At 41.3% G+C, this 11,710-nt stretch overlaps 1 protein-coding gene across 1 annotated transcript in view; it reads left to right on the forward strand.

Moving 5' to 3' along the window:
• Positions 1–256: 256 nt before the first annotated feature.
• eef1g (eukaryotic translation elongation factor 1 gamma) overlaps positions 257–11,710 on the forward strand; it is a 14,505-nt gene continuing 3,051 nt past the window's right edge. Inside the window, exons 1-8 of the mRNA XM_019884238.1 lie at positions 257–355; positions 1,122–1,280; positions 1,420–1,483; positions 3,438–3,580; positions 4,489–4,632; positions 4,816–4,945; positions 6,936–7,137; positions 11,265–11,437. Of these exons, the coding sequence (XP_019739797.1) occupies positions 344–355; positions 1,122–1,280; positions 1,420–1,483; positions 3,438–3,580; positions 4,489–4,632; positions 4,816–4,945; positions 6,936–7,137; positions 11,265–11,437 (1,027 nt within the window). The 5' untranslated portion in view covers positions 257–343. The remainder of the gene's footprint in view (positions 356–1,121; positions 1,281–1,419; positions 1,484–3,437; positions 3,581–4,488; positions 4,633–4,815; positions 4,946–6,935; positions 7,138–11,264; positions 11,438–11,710) is intronic.

An 11,710-nucleotide genomic window follows, 5' to 3' on the forward strand; every position in this document is an offset into this window, starting at 1 on the left:
TTACGTTTGTCAATATGTGTATAGGCTATTTGCATTATACTCGTAAACTAAGCAAAGAAATCGTGAATGTAGGGTAATTCCAATCAGAACTTTACCCTCGTAAATTCATATCGGTCAAGTATTTAAAATTCCATCTTCATCTTGTTGCTAAATTGTTTGCGTCAACAAGTTACAGCTCTCGAAAGTGAAAAGTATTTAAAATTCCATCTTCATTTTGTTGCTAAATTGTTTGCGTCAACAAGTTACAGCTCTCGAAAGTGAAACAACTCGTCGACGCGGACGTCTTGTAGCGTAAATACGTCATCAGGGTGCGCCGTCGTTCTTTCTTTCTCTCGTCCTGAAGATGGCGGCAGGGGTGAGTAAAATGGAGAGTGGCTACGGAGCTTTCATTCATGTGGCATTCATCTTCACAATCTGCCCTAAATCTTCGCAATCGTAGTTGTGTCACGGCACCACTGATACTCGGCTACCTTCTCTGCTACTTACGTCATGATACCAAAGTGTATTTGCCATGGAAAATTAATTGAGCGACCACTGTACGACTGAAGCGAATATTCGCTCTGCGCTACACTGACGTTGCAGTCAGCTACTGACGTCTTAACTCCCGGCCCAATCTTGTGCCACGTTAGCTGTTTTTTTGTCGAGAAAACAAGTTTTATCCATTTCTCCGCTAAAGGCTCATGTTGTTTGTTTGAAATCCAACTTTTAAACGCCCACCCGTAGTTTAGCATTGGGTTTTTAAGGGCGCTAACCATCTTGTCTGATACTTAGCTAGTACCGATCTCACCTTAAGGCACGAGAATGCCAGGCTTTATTCATGCGTTTTCCTTTGATATCACGCAAAGTACAGCTGTAAATATGTCATTGGGTACCGGCCCTACCTGGTCGGTAAAATGGTTTGACGCAAGTGATGGTGGAGCTTGATTTCGTGTGTGGATAGACGTGGAATCTCCCTCGCAACGTTACACTGCTTAAATGGGACACAATACAGAGCAAATACAAATAAGTTCAAACTGGTTCGCAAATCAAAAAAATAAATAAAATAAGACCTACAGTTGAGATTTCAGCTGTGTTTACTTGTAAAAGGTCAATTATGTGTCTCTCATGTCACATCTTCCCAGACTCTGTACACGTATCCAGAGAACTGGAGGGCCTTCAAGGCTCAGATTGCTGCCCAGTACAGCGGTGCTGCCCTCAAAGTGGCCAGCAGTGCCCCTGCCTTTACCTTCGGGCAGACGAACCGCACTCCTGCCTTCCTCAACAACTTTCCCCAGGGCAAGGTTGGTTGTGATCCTCTGGAACCTGATAGATTCCATGTGGTGCAGGTCAAAACCCGTTTTGACGAATCGCATGGCCATTTTGAATGTAACCAAAGTGGTTTTGTTTTCTTGAAATGTTCTTTTCACCAATTGCTCGTAGGTACCTGCCTACCAGGGAGATGACGGTTTCTGTTTGTTTGAGAGTAACGCCATTGCACATTACTGTGAGTATCTTGATGTTCTTTTCTTTGAACTAGAGCTGCTGTTTGTATGGCCCACACTCATTTCAAAAATAAAAACTATAACCACTTCAAAAGTGAACATACTTGAAGATTTATATACAATTTTAATGAAAAGGAAATTAAAATACTAAATCGTGAAATGTTATCTGGACCAGTGTTTTTCAAACTTTTTTGAGTCAAAGCACACTTCTTTCATTGAAAAAATCTCACGGCACACCACGAGCTGAAAATGTGAAAAAAAACCCCACTTATTTTAACAATTGACGTGTTATATTAATTGTTACTAAAACAGTTTTTAACATTGAAGAATGAATTATAACGGCTTGAATTGGAATCAAATGAGCACAAAGAAAAAAGTATTTTATAATCTTTCAGATTTATTGTTTCACTGTCGTCCTGCATTCATGCGGCACAAATTCGCTTGTCTCTAGTGGTCGAAACACAAGGCAATTGGCAGCTATTGCTGCTCCCTAGCGGTATGGCAAGGTACTACATGATTACTTTCTGGGTGATAGACCGCACAGGCATACAAATTGGATATTTCACCGCGTCTGGTGTGCCGCGGCACAGAGTTTGAAAAACACTGATCTGGACAACCCCATGACTTCATTATCAAGGTAGTGTCTTAGTTGATATTAAACAGGCTCTTGCTTTTTTTTTTTGCTGTTAAGGTCGAGAACGGGCATATACCCCTGTCTTCTGCTCTACTCTTGGCAACTGAAGGAGATATGGCTTGTCACAGTTTCCATTATTGTTTTGTAATTGTAAATGTTCCTGCTCCATCTCAATAGTATAGACATTTTCTGGGAGTTTTAAGACTGTCTGCTAATGGGCATAACTAGTTGGGCTGCCAGGACAAGTCACGTCGTTGATGATCTAAATTGTCTATTATTTTAATAGTTGTCGAGTCGTTTGTGTATTTATTTGGCATTTTGGTTTTCTTGCTTAACTGCCTCATTTTCCAGTTTTCCCCGATAGTTCATTTAAATTGTTACACGGGGACAGTCTTGTCCAAAAGCTAGCTGGCATTAGCACGCACAGGTTACCATCTGTGTTTGATCTAAAGACACAATGTCCTACTGCGGTATGCTTACATTGTTTTGTCTATTTGGAATAAATTATGGAGGCATTAGTCAGTGAACTCAAGTTTATTAAACAGTTTTTATATGCCCCCGGTTGACATCAAACAGCAGAGCTTACACGCTACCTCACGGTCTTTCTCGACCGTGCATTATTGAACTCGGACAAAGCCCTCAATGGCAATCCTAGCACAAAATTTATCGTGACAGGCCTATTAAACTCTTGATTAGAAATGATAGTTTGTGGTAGCCCTAATAACTATGCAGACTCACACTTATCTTTGAAAGTACATGCGATTACTAAGATAAAACGATCAGAAGACCTTCAACAAATACCATACTGTCCGCATGCATATTTACATAGCTGCATTCGTAGACTCATGGCACAACTTGGTACATGCGCTTTATTGGCAACAACAAGTGTTTCCCCCCATGCTCCGTCTGTTGAGGGTCATTAAACATGCACAACTACATATCATGTTCACCCAAATTAAATGTGCTTGTTTCCTTACAACTAAATTATCAAGGCATTTCATCAACACAGCTCTCCCTTCAGATTGCACTGTCAATTATGGTGTACACATTCAATCATAGACTTGCAGTACAATTAGACATAGTATGTGCAATTTCTTAATGGCTCTTCACAAGTGTCATCCCCTGTCTTTGAGCAAGGCGGTGCCCAGCCATGGCATGTTGTCTCTATCTGACAGGGGAACAACATTCCTCCCAGTTATCTCTGGCTCAGCAAGTTAAAAAGACTGGCTCTCTCTGTGCTCACATTTGAATGCAACGATTGGCTGAAGAATGGGAAAATAAGTGGTGTCATGTCCTTTTCACTTTTGCCCCCTCTAATACAGTGGGCAATGATGTCCTTCGTGGTGCCACACCCCAAGCTTCGGCTCAGGTCCTTCAATGGGTGAGCTTTGCTGACTCTGAGATTGTCCCTCCAGCCAGCACATGGGTGTTCCCCACTCTGGGAATCATGCAGTTCAACAAGCAGGTGTGTCGCATGTTCAATTAGTACCACTAACTAGTGTGCCTCCATGAAACTGTTTACATGTTCCTGCAATGTTTTGTGTGTGAACTAGCATAACGTTGTTCCTGCACTTTCGCAATTGGCAACTCATTTTAACTAATCATTCGTAAAATTGATAAGGACATCACTATCAGCATCTATTCCTTACGGTGGGTGGATGGTGCATTTTAATTGAAAATTTAATAAGGTTGTCCCAATTGACATGATTGGAAATCATGGCTGATCACATGATTTTTGGCTAATCAGTATTGGCTGAAAAAGATTGCATTTTTTAATTTTCTTAATTTCTAAAGTCAAGAATGAAATATTTTTAGTTCTTAACATGATTTTGAATGACTGCTGATTTACAGCCATGTTCAAAGGTATGTTTAGATATCTTTATTTAAAACAAAAAAAATCTAGAGAATTGAGATAATTTGTATGTGGCCTTCCTTTTCTCCCTCATTGCATTGCAGAAGTATTGGTTTGGGACACGGTATTAACAGATGCTCAAAATCCATTAACTTGGATTCAGATTCGGACACAAAAAAAAATGTGATCAGGACAACCCTACTTCGAATAATCTAAAAATGATTTGGTCTGAATTAGCTTCCCCACTTTGGGCAGTCCCTTATCACTGGGCAAGGCTGTGCCCTTTCCGTGGCGCAAAGTCTGAATCTGATAGGGGAAGATAATTGTTTAGTCCACATTCATCCCAGTCATCTCTTGGCTCAGTGAGTTAAAGGCTGGTTCATGCTGTGGTTACAACTGACTCGATGGCAACTAATGTTGACAAAGGTGTTCTCCATCACCGATTTTAATGATTTTTTAAAAATTAATTTATTTTTTACTAATTCTCCTGCATAATCATTCTTCTGTCTGGATGTGCCCAGGCCACAGAGCAGGCAAAGGAGGATGTGAAAAAGGTGCTCGGAGTGCTCAACCAACACCTGAATACTCGTACCTTCCTGGTTGGAGAGAGGGTTAGCCTTGCGGACATCACTGTGGCCTGCTCCATGCTGTGGCTGTATAAACAGGTTAGCCACATAGAGTATTCATGTGGCATAGCAGAATAGGCCGAAAAGCACACTTACTTGTATGTCAAGTCTACATTGATGGAATGTTTCCCAGAATTACCCCCCCCCCCCCCCCCTCCGGAGATTTTCTACCCCCCCTTTTCCCCTTCGGAGAATCTTATCACCCCCTTTATCCCTGTCTAGGTTCTTGAACCATCTTTCCGTCAGCCTTATCCCAACGTGACACGTTGGTTCGTCACATGTGTTAACCAGCCCCAGTTCAAGACTGTCCTCGGAGAGGTCAAGCTGTGTGAAAAAATGGCTCAGTTTGATGGTGGGTCACTTCCTTGCTTGTACCTCAATAAGTGCGCAATCATTTCAATGACTCAGATGTTTGAATTGGCTCAAACTAGTATATTAAAGATGCTTTATTACCTAAGTGTGCCGTATTTTCACAACCATATGGCGCACAGCATTAGAAGGTCGAGTGTAAGTTGCAGGTGCTATTTTTGTATTCAACACATACATAAGACGCATTGTAATATTGGACGCACGCATGGTAAAATGCACGCCAGCTTAAACAATACCGTAGCATGCATGCACACTAGCGTATGTTTTTAAAAAGGCAGCGGGAGCAAAACTGTGTTTGGTTATACAGTACTTTATTGAAGTAGCTAACAATGTGCTCGCATTATTTTTTGATCAACCCTCATTATCAAATCCATCAACGTCCTCATCTTCTGTCTCCGAAATGAACAGCTGGGCAAGTTCGCACTCAAACATGCCAGTTTCCCTCGCATCGTAGTCAGTCAGTCTCGCTGCTGTGCAGCTCCTCAGATATGATGCTTGCTTTTTCCAAAAGCTGGAACAACAGTTGCAAGCAGTCACATCAACCCAAGCATCCACAATCCAGTCATAAATTGTGCCCCAACTCGCACGGCGCTGCCTCACAGTCTAAGTAAAGCTATGTTCGGCATCGCTCCCAAGCCGCTTGCAACTTCATTTTGGCCATTTCTTTCTATTACCATGGCAACCAGGCACAACAGCAAAAGCTGCCCATTGAGCGTATCGTGATCGTGCTGGTCCCCAAGCCTAAGCGGGTATGGAGGAGTCTGAGGATTGGTTGAGAGAACAGTCGATAAAGGAAGCCATGTGAGGCCGGCAGAGCAGCGGAATAAAGGATTAAAATCTCCAAGAAAGTATCTTTATTTAATATAACGTAGAACGTTACACTTGTTCGCTACAGTAGGAGTGGAAAATGTCCAGCTTTTCCCCTGTAATCCGCCGGATGTTCCTGCGCCATGGTCGTCCTTACCCGGATGGATAGGTGGTACCGTTTCAGAAAACAAATGCACTAAGGACCTTGGATTAGTTGATCTTGACTTCTCTCCCGGCTGCTCGATTCCCAAGGTCCTCCGTGAAACTGATAGCTTCCAGTTTAAACCATGCTTCAAAAGGGCGCCTCTTTGTAGGTGCCATTTTTGGGATGTTGTTTTGCACAAAGCATGTACTGTGGGGGCGTGCCTTCAGGTCCTCTTTCACACCCACCCTCCTCACTTCTAACGTCCACAGGCTGTCCTCAGTTACGTATGCCTTTCCTCGATATAAGCAACGTGTCTGCACAACATTAGTCTGTCGAGCCGACCCATCATCAAAAGTCACACCACAGCATTTGCAGATATTGGAACTCAGTGCATACACAAGGCAACTCCCATTATTAGGCACCCCGTCCAGTTTGGAGAAAATTTAAGACTTATGCGTGTCGTATGGTCGTGCAAATGCAGTAATGTGTTGCTAGTTGTTCGTTATGGACTAAAATTATGCTCAGGTGCCTTCCGCTCAAATTGGAAATGTGGGCACATGAGACTTTTTTTTTTTTTTTTTTTTTTTAAAGGCGGACATCGTGCCTTAATTGTGGTGATTGGTTGACCCGATGAACGTAGCTACGACTCTGAAGACTCATTTTAATTTACTTGGCTTAAAATTCTCATTGCATTAATTGCATGGGAGCAATGACGTAAATAATGTGTTTTGGTGTTTTCCTCATCTAAGATGGCAAGAAGTTACAGTTAATGTATTTGTTAAATGCAAGTATGATTAATATTCACTCCCCCAGGAAGGTCAGATAACACTTCCCGTGGCTGAACAAATGGCCTCTGTGTGCTATGTCGAGACATAACACTTACACGAACACTTACTTTGGCTTGACTTTTTAACGTTAATTTTATCATGGCTTGTGAATTAAGCCAATGTTTCGCATTAGCGAAGTGTAGAAACAACAATCTTAGAAACAAAAATTGTTGTATTTGTTTTTTTTCCTGTAGCTAAGAAGTTTGCTGAGATGCAGCCGAAGAAAGATGCACCACCCAAGAAAGAGAAGGTTCCAAAAGAAGCAGCCAAGCCTCAGGAGAAGAAAGAGAAGAAAAAGGAGGAGAAGAAGCCTGAACCAGAAGAGATGGATGACTGTGATGCTGCTTTGGCTGCAGAGCCCAAAACCAAGGACCCCTTTGCGGAGCTACCCAAGAGGTAGAAGTGCAACTTTGCTTCGGTCAAACTGGAGTATTGAAATGGTGGTGTACTCCAGTGTTTTTCAAACCCTGGCGTGCCGTGGGAAATTATCCAATATGTATGCCTGTGCGGTCCATCGCCTGGCAGAGTAATCGTGTAGTACTCTTCCATACTGGTAGGGAGCAGCAGCAGCTAGCAAATTGCCTTGTGCTTCGAGACAAGCTAAGTTTCCAGCGCTAACCAATACAACGAAAGCTTTCTTTCATTTGGATTTACTTTTACCGGAGATGCAACGGCACCGACTCCGTTGTGCTTGCTATGTGGTGAAAAGCAACTCTCCAACAGCACTATTGTCCCAAGTAAGCTTAAACTCCATCTCCATACAAAACACCCTTGACTTGGAAACAACAATGTGGAGTATTTTGTTCGCCTGCATGAACACACGGAGAAACAAGCAAGGTGCATTAGAAAAACCGCAAAGTTTAACGAGAGAGCCTTGAAAGCAAGTTACCATGTTGCTGAACTTGTGGCTAAATTAAAAAAGTGGCAGAGCAATTAATACTTGCCACCTGCAAAGCCATTGTAAATTAGATGTTCGGACCCAAAGCGGCTAAAGAAATATCCTGACTGCTGCAAAAACTAAAAACAGAGAAGTAATGAGAGCTGTGGACGAAGAGCTTTGTCTCTTTCATCGATTGCTGCCAGGATATCAGATCTGTGTTCATCCAAACCATTTATCACACTGAGTGAGAATAAATATGAAAGATTATAAAATATTGGATTAATGTTGATTTGATTACTGTTCAAGGTGTTATAGTGTTATTTTTCAATGTTAAAAAAAACGCTTCTAAAAACAATATAACACTTAATTGTTAAGTGGTGTGCAGCGGGATTTTTTTCAATGGAAGAAATGTGTCTTGGCTCGAAAAAGATTGAAAAACACTGGTGTACTGTGTTGTGTTGAAAGTTAGAAATGTGCTTGTCCCCTGTCTTTGGTCAAGATGGTGTCTGGTTGTGACACAAAATCTTAATCTGATGGGGGGAAGAGAAAACATTAGTCCATATTCATCCCAGTCGCCTCTGGTTCAGTGAGTTAAAGGCTGGTTCATGCTGTGGTCACATTCGAAATCACAATTTTAATTATTAGGATACACACCAGACATGCAGAATACTTACACAGAAAAAAAGCTGTTCTTCACGGGCATCAACCCAAATATTTTCTTTTCAAGAATGTTCTATCATACATGGCAATTTTCCGCGGATCCGCGGAAATCCGCCGTTTTATTTCTTAAATTGATCATTTTTGTGAATCGTCTAAATCCGTTGAGAAAAATTTAGGGGCGGTCAGATACCTTATCGTCGAGTTTTCACGAGCTCTCCCGAACAGTCTCTCTGTTTTCCGTTTGTAAACAGCCCTGCGATTGGACGTGTATGAAAGCCTCAACTAATCAGATCATTGAAGGCATGATTTGTTGCGGGAGTCTTAGCTCGATTATATACGGCCCAGCGATTGGTTAACTACAAGCGATTGGACCAATCAAATTGCATGTAACATATTGTTTTACCCGATTCATGGCGGCCTCTTCGTCTCGCAAATTCATTGTTCTCGGATCGTTTTGAGCGGAATTATGAAATTTTTGACGAAAGATCAGGAGTCTTCAATCCTAGAAATTGACTCAAACGTCAAGAATAAATTCCGATGGGACTGGCTTGACAGAAAAGTCACTGTAAAGGTTAAAATTGGTTCCAAGTTCGACGAAGTTACAGAAGCTCTTGGACAATTTTTGAAGAAACCAGACGTAGCAGGCAAAGCTTATTGTGTGTATTATAGTGACTTAATTAACTATGGCTCCCGTGGATGCGTGGCACTGACAGATCATGCAACAAAAGTGAAAAAACATGCCGAAAAAATCGCCATTCGACGGAGCAATTATTCCTTGGGATCGGCATTTTTCAAACAAACTTCGCCAGCGGATACAACTAAAGACGTTACGCGCTGGAGTACCAAGCAACGAAATCTGCTCCACTGACGCCCCTCGCCGATAGACAGGTACACTCCGAGGTATATACTTTTTTATTCAAATATACGAGGATGATAATTTCAATTTTATTTGGTATGCATTTGTAGCAACAGCATGATAACATTTATTTGTTTTTATTTGCGTTTTATATTCATATTGATAATTCACGTTTTGTCTTGGATAATAAAGCACGGTTAGGCATAATAAATTGTATGCATAATAAATATTCACTATCACTGTATGAGGTAAGAATCAACAGCTTTTTATCACATTTACACAACACTTTATGAATACAAGTCATGAACAAATCTTAAATATGGCAGGGAATGTGTTTACTTTTTTAGTTTTGATTTTGAGCAACAAATTTGGAGTTACATCTTGGTGCTCACCAGGAATGCATAGGCAAAATTGCACAAATTTCCACTTGAAAGAATAGTGGCGATCTTGGGACACGCCACGCCCCCCGGTCAGGCCACGCCCCTTCCGCTTTTTTCATCACTCGCCATTGCCATGTATGTTCTATGCACCTCAACATGACATGACATGATTACGGTAATACAGTAAATATTCCCATCCCCGGAATTCTATGAAAAGGAATTTCCTTCACCCGGAACAAATCCTGTGCATTAACATTTTGACTACGATATTATTTGTTACCGGAACTTACGTAAGCGGAAATTCCACTACCCGTAACCCGGATTGAGACGTCATGCTGCGGGAGCTTAAATACACGCAACGCCCACCCGATGCTACGGAACAACGACACTGAGACACATTTTCACTTCGCGTTTTTCGATCATCAGATTCGAAACGACGGTGTAAGTGAGTTTTTATTGGCGTGCGTTTTACTGTAATTGTGAATGATTTTAGCTTTATTCACTTAACGTCCTGTAGAACGCGGCACTAGCTTAAAAGCAGCACCCACTCGACACGACGAAGAAACGTGTTCGTTTCACCGTTTTCATTCATCAGATTCAAAACGGAGACGTGTAAGTGACTTTTTATTGGCGTGCGTTTTACTGCAATTGCGAAAGATTTAAACTTTATTCACTTGCGTCGTGTAGATCATGGCATCGAAACGTAGAAGAACTGTAATGACTGGAGCGGAGCGAGTGAAATGCATCCGTTTGAGCGAGGCTGGACACAAAGTTAAAAGCATCCAGCAGACACTTGGAGTCGGAAAGACGCAAATCTACGAAACTTTAAAAAACAAGGCATCGATTCAACTCCTGATGACAAGCCACCATTCAGCGAGGAAGCAATGCAAATGGCAACAAATCCATCAGTATGCACAAGAATTACCAGACATCGGTGATCAACGGGACAGTTACTTGCAACTAGCAAGAAAACTATGACACGCAGGCAAACATTGTCATAAACCAAAGAATGCATCCAACAAAACAATCCAAAATAGACACATTTTTTTCCCCAAGACAGAAAAAAATAAACAGTAAAATACTGTACGTATTTTACTGTTGTGATTTTTTTTGGATACACCTATATTGCAGTTTTTGTTATATAAACGGTTTTTGGACAGTATATTTTTGTATTTTATTGATTGTGTTGTTACACATGCATTTTGTCAACATACTTGCAGGTTCATAAAGGACATGTACCATGCTCATTTCCCAAATGAGGAATTTCTGTTATCAGGACAAATTGGACAGCGCAAACACGAGTCCGCACTAGAGAATATTTACTGTACTGCATTTGTGAAATTAAGTGGCAAAATCTGTGTTTTAAAATCATCTCATTGGGGTGCCCATTTTGCCGCTTTCATTTGACCGCAAATGACATCACAATTGCTCAGGGCTCAGCTAATGACCAATCATGGCTGACCTGTTTTCTAAAGCTGTGCCATGATTGGTCATTACCTTTGCCCTGTGCAACTGTGTGGTCATTATCAATCGACAACTAATGGCAAAATGGCTGCCCTTTGCGATGGCTAAAAATGAGTGGATTTTAATGCTTAACTCGTATTCCACCACCGTAATATTCATCACAATGCCATGTTTCAACTAGTAGGGCTGCATAGAAAATACTGTAAAGAAAATTGTGGGGTTAACTTCCCCTTGAATAATCTACGTTTAAATATTACTAACCTTTCTCATTTGTTTGTGTCAGTACGTTTATCATGGACGATTTCAAGAGAAAGTACTCCAACGAGGACACCTTGACAGTCGCCGTTCCCCATTTCTGGGAAAACTTTGACCCAGAGGGATACTCAATCTGGTATGCAGAGTACAAATATCCACAAGAGCTTACAGAGGTCTTCAAAAGCTGCAACCTTATCTCAGGTGAGCTGAAATGAGCTAAATTGTAAAGGTGTTTTTCTGCTCTCACATGACTATCACGTGAGATTTGGTTTTTTTTGTTTTTTTTTTTTGTTTTTGTTTTCCAGATTTTTCGCCAGATTCAGGGTTACAAGTAACGTTTGCAAGCATCCATTTTGAATCCCGTTTTTTATCGCGAAGCGTTAGTTTGTCGTTACTTCCTATATGGGCTAAAACCAATGTCTTACTTGTTGTGATTGGTCGCTATATCGGCAAATGCAAATCACAACCAATCCG

This window comes from Hippocampus comes, unplaced genomic scaffold (assembly GCF_001891065.2).
Source record: "Hippocampus comes isolate QL1 unplaced genomic scaffold, H_comes_QL1_v1.1 scaffold156, whole genome shotgun sequence".
NCBI classification, from domain to species: domain Eukaryota; kingdom Metazoa; phylum Chordata; class Actinopteri; order Syngnathiformes; family Syngnathidae; genus Hippocampus; species Hippocampus comes.